This window comes from Micromesistius poutassou (genome assembly GCF_964030765.1).
Source record: "Micromesistius poutassou genome assembly, chromosome: 4".
NCBI classification, from domain to species: domain Eukaryota; kingdom Metazoa; phylum Chordata; class Actinopteri; order Gadiformes; family Gadidae; genus Micromesistius; species Micromesistius poutassou.
Genome location: NC_140274.1, coordinates 16,035,591 through 16,051,977, shown reverse-complemented (window position 1 = coordinate 16,051,977; position 16,387 = coordinate 16,035,591). Strand labels below are relative to the sequence as shown.

The 16,387-nt window shown below is 46.0% G+C and overlaps 1 protein-coding gene across 1 annotated transcript in view; it reads left to right on the top strand.

The window, feature by feature from the left end:
- Window positions 1–10,078: 10,078 nt before the first annotated feature.
- Window positions 10,079–16,387, top strand: part of tenm4 (teneurin transmembrane protein 4) — a gene marked incomplete at both ends in the record, with an annotated part of 141,580 nt that continues 135,271 nt past the window's right edge. The window contains 3 exon segments of the mRNA XM_084466371.1: window positions 10,079–10,301; window positions 10,886–11,149; window positions 13,564–13,863. Coding sequence (XP_084322497.1) covers window positions 10,079–10,301; window positions 10,886–11,149; window positions 13,564–13,863 — 787 coding nt within the window.

Sequence of the window (16,387 nt, the reverse complement as noted above, 5' to 3'; positions counted from 1 at the left end):
GCTATGCCACAAACGAACCAGCACAGGTGTTAGTCTTTCCATTGTTGGACTGTTCTCTCGCGGTCGGCCAATCAGACAAGAGTGGGCACCTCAGAGGCCGTGAGACGGAGGCAGGGCCAAGCTGCTGTTGGGCCGGCTAATGTCTTAATCAGTCAGCATCCTCCTCCTCTCTGCATGCCCAGGGACAGCCCTCTTAACGGAGCCCAGAGTGATTCAGAGACACGCTGAGAGGATGTCAGATCGTTTGTTTTTCCTGGCACTCAGGGAAGACGTGTGCACCATGTCCAGCCTGCTCACTACAAAGCTCAATTTATTTTAGCATCTGCCGCCTGAAGCAGGGCTGGAAACGACCCGGAAACAACTGCCGTAGAGGATTGTTGTGTTTGTGTGTATTTCTCTAGGCGGGGGTATGGTTGTGTAAATTAGACTGCAGTAGTAGCCACACCTTTTCGGCTAAAGCTTCTTTTACATCTTTGGCTGAATCTGGAGAGAGATCGGCCCCACCCAGGGTCTGCCAAAGGAGAGAGGAGCGTGGGGGGGGGGGCGTCCGCAGATGGAGATGGGGAGAGGGGTGTTATCAATGCCAAGCTTGCAGTGTGGGGGTGTGGGTGGAGGGGGGGGGAACTCATTCAAGCACTTAAAGCAAGATCATTACCATGCAGAAACCTTCCTTCCTGGCGCTGTTGTGTGTGCTGCTTCTGGTTTTCACTGTGGATATTTGAGATGCGCTGCTGCTGCTGCCACGGCTGCTGCTCCCACGGCTGCTTCTGCTACTGCTGCTGCTGCTACTGCTGCTGCTGCTGCTACTGCTACTGCTGCTGCGGCTGTCTGTCTTAATGTGCCCAGGGCAGCAGACTGCCTGCGTGTTGTTCCTGTAAGAGCCGCAATGAATGTTCACACCTTCGCTACAAGATCACCGCATTAGTTACTTCATCCAAAGTTGCAGATAATTAACGCTAAAGAAGTGCAGAGGTGTTGCAAAACTTGTGTGTGATTGATTTGTTTTGATATAATCTTATAATCCAAAACGTTTTCATGTTTTTCAAATTTTTACTTTTTAGACATGTTTTATCTTTGAAGAAACAATTTTTCCTTAATGAGAGCAGCAAAAAGAGCTTTTTGAATGGAAGCATTTGAGAGATTACATTACATATTACAACAGAACAGGATTGACTGTAGCATCATGGTGCTAATTGCCGTTATTTAATAGCGATGTCTGCTTTTAATTAACGCAACCTTCAAGAAACTCACCTCCGTTAATTTTTTATCAAAGTATGTCATCAGTGTAGCCCTCTGATATTTAAATACCTCACACAAAAAGGGAGCCTCCATTACAGTGTGTGAACCACTATTGTTGATAGACTGGTAAGACCTCGCCACGGTGGTCAAATGTAGAATCATTACATTACAGCCATATTTGACACAGTAAAAGTAAAGAACAAGACATTATTCAAAAAGTTGTGGTAGGACCTAGCATTATTGGACTACTGGCGATATTGGAACATACTAGTATGTATGGTAGAAGTCTTGGTAATGATCATTTAGGTTTTATGGTTATTTAGCAGGCGCAAATGTTGGCGCAGAGCTATTTTTGATGTTGGTGGAAATTCTTTCAATACATGTAATTCATTTTTCCGACATTAAAGTATGAACCATAAACCTTTTGGCTGGAAGTTAATCCCCGAACCACTTAGTCCTCTCTACCCTCTGACACAACACATCTTTGCATTGAATTTTTTCTTGCTGCACGAGAGCAATTGACTGCAGCGATGCAACCTTTCTATTAGGACTGTTTGTTTTTTGTTCAGAGAAAATGCAATTTGTTACACAGAACGTCAATAATGATTATAGCGTGAAAAAAAGCTAAATAGACGTACTGTATTGTACTACAGTTACCCCAAAAAGTAATTTTCTACAACAGTGGACATCAGGTGTACACTAGCTTCCAATCACCTTCAGGCATCCCCAGTGACTTTATATGTTGGATTTTGTTGGGTCAACGCTCCAGCTTGCCAGAAAACAGCCAACTGGTTATTCATTAGTACCCGGCTCCATGTTTGTAATTGTCATCTGCTTGACGTTTGTTCCTCTTTTCATTGGCGAGGCATCGCTTAGACTTTAACTAGCTCCAGGCCTGAGAAGATTAGCCTAGCTCAAATGAACTTGGAGGGAACCAAAACAACAACAACACACAGGAGACCGTGCAGCAGAAAACCATCTGTGGAAATGTGGAAGCCGGCAAACAAACAGGCTCTCTTTCTCTCTCTAGCATGACATGAACACGTGATGTACTGTATTGTATACCCGGGTCGTGCAGGAAATTAGGGCCGGATGAAATCTTAGCGACCGATCATATTGGATGATTTCAAAGTCGTACCGTACATGATTGTTGAAGCGGTTGAGTTAGAGTGATTGCATTGTAACTTTAAGGAAAAATTATAAACTGAATATATGTGTTTTGGAACATGTTTTGATGAATAGGTGAACCATGTCTGGGGAAATGTGCTACCAAGTTGGAAAAAGTAATTTCCATTTGATGATGTGTAAATATATGAAATATTTGAATGAGATATTCAACCGAGTGTGTCTTCAATCCGAGCCACAGAATGTGCACCTCATACCCAATAGCCAACAACCTGCTGTGTTCAGTGTTGATTCACATATTCAAGCTAGGTAGATCTAATGGGTGAGCTAATGTAGTATTTTCTGTATGGACTGTATGGTCACAATCTGATGATGGTGGGAGATGGTAAGTTGTTCAAACGAGAACCAAACCCCAACCTCTGCACTTGGTGCATTCGTTGGCAATAGTAAACTTTCTCCTTCTCAAAGGCTACATGCTATTGTATGCATAGCCCGGTATTGGCTTATGTGACTACCCGGTCACCTGCTGATAAGGTGTTGATGCGAGACACCTGTTCTTAGGCGCACTTATCCACGACTGAAACTGAATTGAAAAGGAGATTACATATAAGCCCAGCGGCAGAATTAACTAGAACTGAAAGCATAATGTAAAGGCGGTGTCAGGGGGTTTAGTTCTCCTTTAAAGACCAAGCCATTATCATTAACAGTGTATTTTTTCATAATCAACTTCAGAGGACCACCAATACGACCTCCTCACATTACCTCACAGCCAACCCCTGGTCCGGTTGGCTGGCCTGCCCAGCGCTATGCATTATGGGTTATGGATAATTGCTTAGCAATTTTTTTCTTTTACAGTTGGTTTCCCTCTAAAGTGAGGATTATAGATCAGTATATTTCAGGTTTAGGCCTGGTCACTGAAGGATAGAAGACATTAATCGCACATTAATGATGTAGGCGACGCGTCCACCAGCGTAACCTTCGTTACCATCAACCATCCCGGGTTTCTATTGGCCGCCGAGCGGGAGGGGCACTCTATTATTATGCGGACGTCTGAATTTTACTGGGTTTATTTATTTCACTTTGAGCCATTGCACAACATTTCTGAAAACCGCCAACTGCTGCTAAATAATTAATTTCAATAAATTCAGGTTTGTGCGTGTCACTTTGCGCGGGATGCTTGCTCTCCACTGTCTGTAGCCCCCCCCACCTCTCTCTCACCCCATCCCCTACTACGCTTGGGTGGATTTATCGTGGTTGTCGGCGCGGTGTTGTTAACGGATAAATGACGGCCTCTGAGATCGCTGCGTTGTGTTCCCGCTAACGGTTTGCACACAGTGCCTGTGCAAGGTCAGGTGTGTAGCTCAGGAAGCCGGAAGTGAAAAGGCTGGCTGATGCTGGTCATCTAATATATCGAGTCCTGGATGCCTCCCCTTACACCCAGTCCTCTCCCCAGTCCGTTCACTCAATCCTCCCCTCAGCATCCTCCCCTCACCAGCAGCCCAACCTTGAGTCTCTGCCCGACTGAGTGGTAGCGGGGGGGGAGTGCTGCAGCATAGCTCCAGGCTGCTTTTGTTTATGTTAAGGCCTTTTAAACCATCTGTTTTATGTACCACTGGAAGGTGCACGTTTGATCCCAAAAGGAGGCGGCCAACACCCCCCCCTCTTGAGCCCCCTCAACCTCACTGTTATACCACTCCAACCCAACCACCACCCCCTCCACCTCCATCCATCACCACACCACCCCACCACCTACCCAGCATTCCACCCCATCCACAATCCCCACAGCCACTAGCACCTTCACCCCCACCTCCGCACCAACACTACGACCCCTACCACCTCCATCCATCACCACCACTACCACCACCACTCACCCTTCCACTGCTCCACTGTTAGACGAGCTGAATTGATGTGTTTGGCAAGCCTCTCCACAACCCACCCCACCACCATCACCTCCACCCCAGCCTTTCCCCCTGCCCCATGTACCCCTGGGGCCCTTTCTTCCGGCTGGAGCACACACCTTTCTGTTGACCATAGAGAGGCTTTCACCACGGAGCAGCGGGAATGTGAAGGATTTCTCCAAGAAAGGAGAGTAAAGTGGGCGCCATGTGAAGCTTTCCTTGGCCCACAAAAGGCCCTGGAGACAATGTTCTCGATATGGGGCCCACATTGCACATGTTCACACACACACACACACACACACACACACACAAGCATGCACACCCCTATACACACATGCACATGCACTTACGCATGCATGCACGTGCACGTATGCATGCGCACACACACACACACTCACACACAGACACACACACACCCACACACACACAGGGACAGTGTTTGTGAGTGTGTATGGGGACAGTATGTGCTCCTCCTATTTATAGCTCTATTTAGATTCAGTTTAGATTTGGGTTTAGATGTGTTTTAATAATGCAGGCCGGCATCTTGTTTGAAAGCATCTAACCGCTAATCATAGGGTTAGCTCAGAGCGTGTCATTACCGCCATCTCTTTCAGGTACTGCGCAATATAGGCTATTTAACTGCTGAATGATGAATATTTTTTAAATACACTGCAGTATAATTACAGCAAGCAGGACCCTTGCACTGATTTTACACACACATGCGTGTGCACACACACACACACACACACACACACACACACACACTCACACGCGTACACACAACCTCTAATCACATAATTGACACCCCTTAACCAATTGCAAATTAGTGTCAAACACACTTTTGTGTTTGAAGGTAATGTCAAAATGCGTGTTGAAATGTTTAGCTGTCAGCCGCTCAGAGTGTGATTTGGTGCTGCAGTCGCTCCCTAAAACGTCCGTGTTGGAGTGTTAAGAGCAGCATGACGCACGCCCTAATGGAGAATCACTTCCACACCACCACACCAGGGCTAAGATTTACGTAGCCCCACAGTTGAATAGCACCCCTCAGCACAATGCTAATAGTTTGATGGATAACACATACAGATTTGCATATATATTGTAACCCGGAAGCCCCCCTACCTATTTAGAACTCATCGCTTACCCACCCCTGACACGAGGCTAATGGTCCCAACCATCCGCCCCGGTAGGACGTCTACGTCTGTAGGAAACATTCATGAGGGATTCACACTAGGGCGTGGGGCGGGAAAGGCCTAAAAAAGTTAAACGTCCGTGTCTATTCAAACATTTGAACACTGACCTTTCTGTGCGAGATGCTACCATAGCTCTATCTGATGGCCACTTTGTCATCCCTTCAGGGACCCCGTCGCTGCCTCTTGGTCCCGTCGCTTTATCAGCGCGGCTGCGTCGATGCTGGCGTCAATGTTAGCTCCCGCGTTAGTGGCCCTGTAAGCTTAACGCACAGCTGCTCTACATTTGTTTGAATCCCATAGACCTTCTTTTTTTTTCTTTCTTTCTCCTCCTTCCCCCGGACCGATTTGTATACTGCAGTTGAAAAATGACGAGTGTGCAACTCTTTTAGCTGTGGAGGAGAAGAGACGATCCATCATTTCCTTTGTCTTTACAAACAGACCAGGATTGATTTTGTATCATTGCATGGATCCGCTGTTAGCTTCTCTCTGCCAGCGAGCAGACGGCTAGCAGAGAGGAGAAGGTCTTTGTCTTTGAAATGAAAGCAGTCGATTCATATCACAGTTTGCCTAGATTGTAATCAGTCGGTTTTTCAGCTGCACTGCTCTTTTTCACAGAACATTTCTAATTAAGTTTTCGTAAGTACCCCTCTTTTAACCCGCCGATCCCCCCCCCCCCTACCCGCCCACAGTTTCAGCGCAGACTCCCACTTTGGTCCTCTCGAGGGAAAGCGCCATGATGAAAATTCAATACAGATACTTTTGTGAGTTCCCGTCGGCTTCATTTGTCACCAGACGTATAGGAATGTTCTCTCTGCCGAAGGTAAAAACCGATGAAAAAGGAAATGGATGGTGGGGAAAATACAGCGGTGAAAAAAGCCAACAAACAAAACGTAAACAAACAAAAAACGATGTGCCACTGTTCTCTCTGTTTCTCTCTCTCTCTCTCTTTCTATCTCTCCCTCTCTCCCCGGAGACGGAAGAACAAAAATAAAAGCTTTGGAATGATAGCTGTGAAGCATGATAATAAGACCAGAACTCGTCCATCTGCCTATTTATACCAGAACCCCCTGTTGAGCAATTGCTTCCATATTTATTTTTATTTATTTATTTATCTCGGGTAGAGCATTGTTACCGTGTTTTGCTCAGATCTCTCACAGCAAGAAGGTTCCAGGTTTGAGCCCACTGGGACCTGTGTATGTTTATGTATGTACACGCACATCTCGCGCTTGATTCTAACCGCAGCAGTGGGTTCCGTGTGATAAAGGGTATGTGAACCCGCCCCAGTTCCAGCAACTCGAACACCATGTGTTTTTTTTCTGAAAAAATTAGAGTTCAGAGAATGATAGGACGTGTTATTCCCATGGTTACAACCATTACCATGATAGAACCCTCTGATCGATGTTGTATATATAAAATGAGCCACACTCCATCCAGGAAGCTTAACCCACTCTTGTACACGGCCTTCAACATTAACCATTGCCCAGACAGGGATCCAACACACACCACACCTCGCCGCCCGTGTCCTTCGGTCGTGACGTCGAAGTGCCTCGCAAAAGGCTCTTCGAAAAAACCAAAGCGACGCGGGTTCAGAACAAAGTAGAACATTCACAAAGTGGCTGGCGGAAACTGGCAAAAACAAAGGATTTTACACTCTTTTTTCTTTAAATTTGGATGTTATTTTAGTAACAGTTACACAATTGCATAGATAACTATGCTGAACATCATGACACATTTCAAAGTATATAACCAACATTTTTTGGGTCACTGCCCCTTTAATGAGAGAGGCAGGGCTACTGCAGGAGCTGCACAAGCTCAGCAAGCCTACCTCGGGAGGGGGCGAAGGTTAAACACATCTTCTTATTATACAGTTTTTCCGCTCCGTCGTTAGTGTACAGACTCCTGACAGCTAGCTAGCGCTGAGGCTATGTCACTTGGGAGACCTATTTTCTTAATTTCATATAATCTGTCACACCCAGCAACGAGAACAACAACCGCAGAGCACCTGAAAAAACCCTGACTTTCCCAGGGTCTGGAAACGACAACCGGTAGCATGCGAGCCAATTAATAAGGGGTAGGGCGAAGGGGATGAAGGGTGTAGGAGAGAGAGATAGCAACCAGGCAGCCAGCCTCCAGCCTCTTGGAGGGACAATCAAAACAATGCACTTTACTGAACGTTATTGAAATGTTACAAAAGCCATCCCCCCCCACACACTCTCCTCTCCTCTCACATTTGCATAGCATCGAGAATCTTGAAGTAAAAGGTTGGTAAAAAGAAGAAAAAAAAAACAACCCCTTTACCAGCCGTTTCTGAAATCTCTCCGGCAGTTGAAGTGCTCTCGCGCCATTACAAAATGGAGACCCCCCCCCCACCCCCTACCACCAACACAGCCAGCCCCCTGCTACCCCCAACCAGACCCCCGACGTGACGGAGGTCATAGTATTGAAGGGTGAAGTCATTAATCACCCGAATCTTTTCAGCTGTCAATACATACAAAAGAGTTCCCCCCTATTCCCCCGACTCCTCCCCCCCCACCACACACACACACACGATCACTAAACAATAGTGGGGAAGACAAAAAAAGGAGAAGAAAAGTTGTTTTTCTTGCCAACCAGGGCCAATTCTAGTTCACTGTAGCCTCTTGTTGACAGTGGGGTTTGTCCAGTGGAAATCTCATACAGTATTCATCACCAGTAGATCTAGTGTGAGCAGCCTCGTTCAAGGGATTGGCAGTTGGATTTTTTTTTTTGTTAATCAGTTCTGTTTCAATAGTGTATACCCTGAATTGCGGTCGCAGCTTGTCCTGGCATTGTTTAAAAGTACATCTCAGTGTATGGGTCGTAGCGCTGTGTGTGTGGTGATGCTGCAACAGTGTGAAGTTTCTGTGTTTTTGTGCCGTTGTTTCTCTTCTGTTGTGCCTGACAATAAACTGTGTTTGTGCCCAGAATCGAGTTGGTGTCCACATTGACGTATGGTAATCCATTTCAATGGATCACAAAGACATGCAATTCATTACAATGGGTTGTTTGCTCAGTGACATGAAGACCTAACAACCGATTTCAAACTCAGAAGTGTAATTACTAAAAATCGTTTTCTCAAAGTACAACCCACATTTTGCATTATTCTAACACAATAAAAGCGCAGATTTGGAAAAGGCGCCTACGTTTGTATGTTGCAGATGGGAAAGCCATGTTTATTTTGTTACTACAAATCGTTGAGTGGATGAACATTTCAGGAATCTTGTTTTCTGGTGCAATATAGTCTTGATTAAATTATGTTTGTTTATCAGTATAGTTTTGACTTGGAATTGGGTTAGGTTAATCATTATCTTCTTCATCTGAGTTTAATCATGTGTTCTGGATCAGTACAGCCCTGAATGTGTTGATATCCAATCGTTTTTAAGCATCCCATTGATTTGTGCGTTCTCTATTCAGGGGAGAACATGGGCTCCATTCAGACAGCATCTGAGCCGCGAGTTTCTCCAAGGCACATAAAAACAGGAATATTTGTGGGGCCTGGCGTCGTAAACTTTATGAGTGAGATTCTCTGTGCCATATTTCATTAAAACGAATCCTGCTGGTTCCCCTCTTTCCTCTTTCTCTTGCGGCAGACCCACGCTGGCATGACTGTGATGGGGGCACAAACACACACGCACACATTTGCATTTAAATTCTTTCTCGAATACATGGCTCCAAGCAGAATGGTGAACCTCTGCATGGTTTCATGTTGTGAGCAGGTTTGACCGAGAACATCTAAAAGCCCCTATTTAATGATTGCACTTTAAAAATCTTCTTAAAACTTGTTCAATTTGTTCAACATGGTTTGACAATAACATGTCAAGTCATTTCAATTCATGCATGCAGTTACCGTCTAAAAGGTCTTCAAAAGGCCACGTTATTCAACACTCAGTTATTCTTGCTCAGTCATGCTTGTTGTCTATGTAGGAATATGTGTTGCTGTCTAGTTTTCCTTCTGGGGATTAATACATTTTATTTGATCGTATCATAACCCCAAACCCTCAGTCATCAAAGGGGCACAGAGAACCTCTCCCAAAACCCAGAGGGAGGAAACCTTGAGATGAGAGAGAGACCAGAGAACAGAATAAGACTTTATTGTCCAGCCTGGGCTGGAAATGTGCGCTTGGCCTCACATCGGAAACATTAAAAGCAAATCCACATCACATACCAACACATATCCCATTAAACACCCCGTAGAACAAGTTATGCTTGATCGCAGCAGCAGCTCATCGGGTCGACCACAGGAACGTGTGACGAGTATGTAATTTGCTTAGGAGGTAGAGCGGGTTGGCTGGTAACCGCAAGGTTGCTAGTTCGATCCCCGGCTCCTTCTAGGTGAGTGTCGAGGTGTCCCTGAGCAAGGCACCTAACCCTAACTGCTCCCGACGAGCTGGCTGTCGCCTTGCATGGTTGACGCCGCCGTCGGTGTGCGGATGTGCGTGCATGAATGTGTGAATATCAGGCAATATTGCAAAGCGCTTTGGATATAGGCCCTTTATAAATGCAGTCCATTTAGCATGGCTCAGCGTCGTCGTGCGTTCCCTCTTCCCCCTGCAGAGACGCTGCGGACAGTGATCGGTCGTGAGCTGCTGTGAACCGGAGAAGGACGCCATGGAAGTGAAGGAGCGCCGGCCCTACCGCTCTCTGACCGCGCGGCGCGACGCAGAGCGCCGCTACACCAGCTCCTCGGCAGACAGCGAGGATGGCAAGACCAACGCCAAGTCCTACAGCTCCAGCGAGACGCTGAAGGCCTTCGACCAGGACTCCCGCATGGCCTACGGGACTCGGGTCAAGGACCTGGTCCACCACGAGGTGGACGAGTTCAACAGACAAGGTGAGGGTTTTGTCCGGTGAGCCCTTGAACCCTTGACCCCTTGATGACCCTAACCCTGAGAGAGCCTTAGCCTGACCCTGACCCTGACCCAAAAACCACCACAAGGTGGGCACGTTAAACAGAGAAGGTGAGGAGTTTTTTTTCGGTGACCCCTTGACCCCTTGATGACCCTAACCCTTGAAGAGCCTCAGGCTGATGCCTGACCCTTGCCCAAAACCACCACAAGGTGGACACGTTAAACAGAGAAGGTAAGGAGTTTGTTTGGTGACCCCTTGACCCCTTGATGACCCTAACCCTTGGAAGAGCCTCAGCCTGACCCCTGACCCTTACCTAAATCCACCATAAGGTGGACAAGTTCAACAGAGAAGGTGTGAGTTCATAGATGATCCTGTACCATCGGTGACACTGACCTAAACCCTGACCCTTACCTTATTCCTTAAGCCTAATTAATCTTCTCTGTTGAATTGCTTCCAGGTGTAGGCCCCAGGTTTCCAAGTTACGGCCACCACCATAGTTTACCGGCACCTCTCCAAAAATCGCAATACACGTTTGGAGGCATAATCTTAATTACATCACTGGTGTAGAGACCCAGGGTGTAGAGACCCAGGGTGTAGAGACCCAGGGTGTAGAGACCCAGGGTGTAGAGACCCAGGGTGTAGAGACCCAGGGTGTAGAGACCATGGGTACAGAGACCCAGGGTGTAGAGACCCAGGGTGTAGAGACCCAGGGTGTAGAGACCCAGGGTGTAGAGACCATGGGTACAGAGACCCAGGGTGTAGAGACCATGGGTACAGAGACCCAGGGTGTAGAGACCCAGGGTGTAGAGACCCAGGGTGTAGAGACCATGGGTACAGAGACCCAGGGTGTAGAGACCCAGGGTGTAGAGACCCAGGGCATGGAGACCCACAATGTCTGTTCTACATATTCGACCTTAATACCATTTCCTTCTCATTTCAGCCGCACAAAAGGGGCTTTTGTAATATATTCAGTGAATAAATAAATGTGCGAGATTGAGAAGAGTTTTTTAGTGTCTCAATGAAGCAGGCAAAGTAATGACTAGAAGTCTTAAACAGGTTGTATCAGCACGCTGAAACTTTTTACCTTTTAATACGACGAATGGTATGGCCACTTAACAAGATCTGAGGCACCTTAAAAGGAAGAACTTTCCATTCCCCCTGCCATATCGGTAGAACAATAACAATAAAAGAAAGTAATCTATATGATAGCTCACCCATCCAGGTCTCTGCAGCAGCAGGAATAATGTGGTGCTGTGCTATAAGATGAGGGAGCACTCTTGTCTAAGAGGCTATCTAACCGCCTTTTGAATAAATATGATCTTCAGACATACCCGCCTTAATAATTCAGACATAAAGCCCCGATGTGACTTCTATTGCGTCCGTCTCTGTGATGAAACCAACAACTTTGTGTTTCTGTTCCAATGCGGGTTAGTACATGCTGACATCATAGCCATCCACTGTGTGGTACCCATGCACACAGACAGTGGACACATTCATTAGCCCGCTTTTACCGGCTGTATTTACAAGCCTATTACACACTTTTGTGTTTACTATTTAGTCATTTAGCAGATGCTTTTATCCCAAGCAATATTATGCTGATTTATCTTGTATATATGTCATGAAGAAGCAGGTAGGAGTCACAGAATCTCACTTAAGGGGGAGCATTGGTGTTTGAACCTAGAACCTTTGGGCTGGGATGTACAACCACCCTAATCACTAGACTATCCTGCACCCTTGATGAAGATTTCCTTGGATGTCCGTCTGATATCAGGGGTCACTGTGTTACTTGCAGGAAATTATATAAGTAGATGAAGTTGTTGCTCATTGATTTTCTCCTGCAGGTGAAGAAGACAGCAGAACCCCCCCCCCTGTGATTCTACTGATTAAACACCTTTTAACCTAAAAACCAACATTGATTATTTCACACACAAAATAAAGTTGATATGGCTACAGACGGGAATAATAAACCAGATAAGTAAACAAACCTGAAGGAATAAGTTTACTTTAATAGGAGAGGAGGTATTGTGAGTGTGTGCATGTACATGCATGCAAGTTTATGTGTGCATGGGCTGCAGCGCCTATAAACCTGACAAAGATATGTTTTTCAAAAATAGATCAACCAATTGATTTTCCTCTGTGAGCTAAACAGACAAAGAAACAGAACAAAGCAATGCGTTTCATAAGACAGGTGTTCAGACCGACCCCGTGTCTGCCATTTAAAACAACACATTTGATACACAACACAGTTTCTTATACCCCACAAGCATCTGTACACGAAACTGTCACGAAAAAATTATGAAATAACAAATCTGAAAACAGCCATCATTAAGTGATCAGGTCTCTCATCTCTCGGGTTTTAAATGTGGCATTTAACGACAGAGGAAGTTTGAGGTCTGGTGTTGAACTCTGTGAACCGCTCTGTAATAATGAGCTTGGCGCGTATTTCTCCTACAATGTTTTTAATTATGCGCCCTTCTATTTTTTGTCTGTATCCAGATGAGCTGTTGTGGTGATTTGGAAATAATAGCATTTACTCACTGTGAATACATAATGTACTGTCCTCCTCTCAGTAACACTACAATTAACGCAGGTATCCCACCTATTGGCATTCGTCTTCATCTTCATATTTTATTCCGCAGGGCTTCTTAATATTTCAGGGCTGGTAACATTTCTCTTAATTTTTTTGTCCTGCAACAAATTCCTTTTATTGTATTCGGTTATATGTTATGAAGGGCTGATGGTGGGTTTGCATTCTCTCTGATTCTCTCTCTCTCTCTCGCTCTCTCTTTCTCTTTCTCTCTCTTAAACCGTTCAAAATCAACACATTTGCATCTAGTAACTCTTAAGACTATATGATATTAAAATAAATGGTAAAACGGCATGGTTACAATTAGAGAAATTGTCCAAAAGGTTGAACACTATATATTTAGCACAAAACAATATTTTTTGTGTGTTAACAAACACTGTTGGATGTGTTCTGTTTGCAGGATATCACATATCTTTATTTTTATTTTTTTACATATATTCCATGGGTTTTGTGCCTTTTTCCGGTCAGGGCGGTGGTGAGACAGGAAAGTGGGTTGAGAGCGCGAGACGGAATGACACACACCCACCATAGCCTATGAGCGAGGGTCAGAATCTAACCTCGGTCGCTGCAAGGCGTACCGCCCACGCAGTAAGCCTGTCAGTGGGCTGAACCACCAACCCTCCGGATGTTTCATATCTCTCCCTCGCTCCGCACCCAGGAGCAGACTTCTCCCTGCGGGACCTGGGCTTCGGCGAGGCCCTGCCCTCCCACGTGCCGGCGGTGGGGTACCGCGGCGAGCTGGGCCTGCAGCACCGGGACTACTCGGTCAGCGTGGGCTCGGACGCCGACACGGAGACGGACGGCATCATGTCCCCGGAGCACGCCGTCAGGTTATGGGGCCGTGGCGGCGGCGGCGGCGGCGGCGGGAACCCCAAGTCGGGCCGCAGCTCCTGCCTGTCCAGCCGGGCCAACTCCAACCTGACCCTGACTGACACGGAGCACGAGAACACAGAGAGCGGTAGGACCCCCCCCGTTGTTCTCTTCCTCACCCACGGAGAAGTGTGGCTATGCTGGTCGATGCCTCTTGCACTGATCTATGTTGGTCTAAATGAGATGTGTGTGTGTGTGTGTGTGTGTGTGTGTGTGTGTGTGTGTGTGTGTGTGTGTGTGTGTGTGTGTGTGTGTGTGTGTGTGTGTGTGTGTGTGTGTGTGTGTGTGTGTGGATGGTTGACTTTCTTATTTATAATGTCGAAAAGACTGGCTGGTTTTGGGTTCCGTGTGTTGGGTCGGTTAACCCTGTTATTTATAATGTTGAAAAAAAAAAGTACAACCTTGGTTCAGCGTCTGTGTGTGCTCGACTCTCTGGTTGGTTTATTCAACGGTCTGCTGGTTTGAAAAGAACGTGGTCTGCGTTGCGTTTGGCCATGCTGTAAAATCAAACGTGACGCTGGCGTAGGGAATCAGAGACTGTAGGATACTCTGCATTTGGGTTTGTTTGGTATCTGGTTCCTTTGTTGAGTTCTTTGATACCGCATAGACAGGGCCTTTATTACCGCCCCACACTATAGTCCGAGGAGGAGGCTATGCTCTTGAGAAGTACGCCACTGGAGACTTAATAAATTGGAGGTGACATTTTCGATTAATATCCTCAACTCTATTACTTCTTACCCGAAGAGCTGCTGAATAAAATCTTCTGAGTGTCTGAGATCTGACTCCTGGAGGCCAATCACTTGGCAGTTTCCCAGCATGGATCTGTCTGTTTCACTTCCCGACTGATTCCCCTGAAAAAGCCTTAGAGATTTGAATATGTGATATTTATATTTATACAAAGATACAAACATAAAAAAAGAAAGAAAAAAAGGCCACGTTAAAACCATTTGAAACCTACTTGGTACTTGTGTAAGACCAATAAACACAAACAGACTCAGGCTCACAGGGTTTTTTTCATGTTTTTCGGAAGATGAATTACTTCAACATTCATAAGTGAACTCTCATGCGTCAGATATACAGTAAAACCCTGATATTTATGGAAAATAACAGAGTGTGGTGGAGGAGGCTTCTAGTGGGAGAGTTCCTCTGCTAATATCTTTAACCAAAAGACATTTGAAAGGCGGATCAGCTGGATGTTGATTCACTCTGCTTACAAGAACCATCTGTTGGCACCCTAGGATGAACCGAGCACAGACAGCAGCTCCCCGTGGCAGGCGGTTACTAACCCAAGTCAGGCTGGTCCTGCTCTGCAAGCAGAAAGAGCTTTATTGGCGGGTGTGTTGGCACGTACAAGGATTATTTTTCCTGATATGTTGTGATTTGCGACGTGAAGAAGTGTAAAAAGTGAAAAAAAAATGTGAATTGCAATATCAACCCCTTTTTTATTCCCAGTTGAAAACAGTTATATTTGGGTCTCAAGAAATAACACATTTCTATGATATTTTTGACAAAAATGTATATAGGTTTAGACAGAAAACAAAAAAACGCTTTTACAGAGTGGTGGTTTTCTATTGGCTGTTCCCCCTAGCTCGAGTGGGTGTGAGATAGGCTTTGACCCTCACACCACCCTCTACGGAACCCAGTGTTCCCATTTTTTTTAAACTCTTGGCAGAAGTCCTCCTGGGGTATACTTACCCTTTATAATAAATACAATATAATCTGAGATCCTGAATCTCAGCTGTAAAGCTTGTATGTGTGCAATGCTTCTGAATAAGTCAGTGTGGGGGGGGGGGTAGAAACACTAGCTAGCACGAGCTACATGTAGCTTCTTCGAAAGTTTCCGCCAAAATAGAATTTCCCACTTTCCTCGCTGCCCTCCCAGACTGACTCAGCAATTTGGTTAGAAAGAAACCCCTAAAGTCATTCTCTCCCTCTCATTTCAAGAGTGCGAGACGTGTCTCTTTTGACACATTAAGTCAAGGCAGTGTCGGCCATCATGCATATACACGTAGGTCTGCCACCGCCACCGCCCTCCATCGCTCCCCAAGGTTGAGGGGTTGTATGGGGGTGGGGCTCCTCCCCCAGCCCAGGAGAGATGAGCGGTTCGGAGCACAGCCACAGAGTTATGTATTGGGTTCTTATTCCAGCTGACAGTCTGGGATCCTGGAAGTGAGGATCCGTTTAGCACTGTTTAGCACCCCCCACCAACCCCCCAATCCTCTCCTCCATCCCCTGCATTATCCCTCCTGCCCCCCATTCTCTGCCTGAACATCCCACCTGCCAGGGGCTCAGGGGGTCCTGTTGCATTGTACATAATTTAAAAAGATTGTCCTCCAGAGTGTGTGTGTGTGTGTGTGTGTGTGTGTGTGTGTGTGTGTGTGTGTGTGTGTGCGTGTGCGTGTGTGTGTGCACGGTAGTCAGTCTCTAAATGCTTAGCTCAACTAGAGACTGAGGCAATCTCCCAGGTTTTGTTGCTAAAAATGCGTGGAAACATTTGGATTTAGACAAATCGGCCTTGCAGAACCAATCAAAAGTATTTCTGGCGTGACATGCAGAAGTTGTGGAGGCTTGAATACAATGTCCTACCAGCAAGTCTTTCTTGTCCTGGGTTA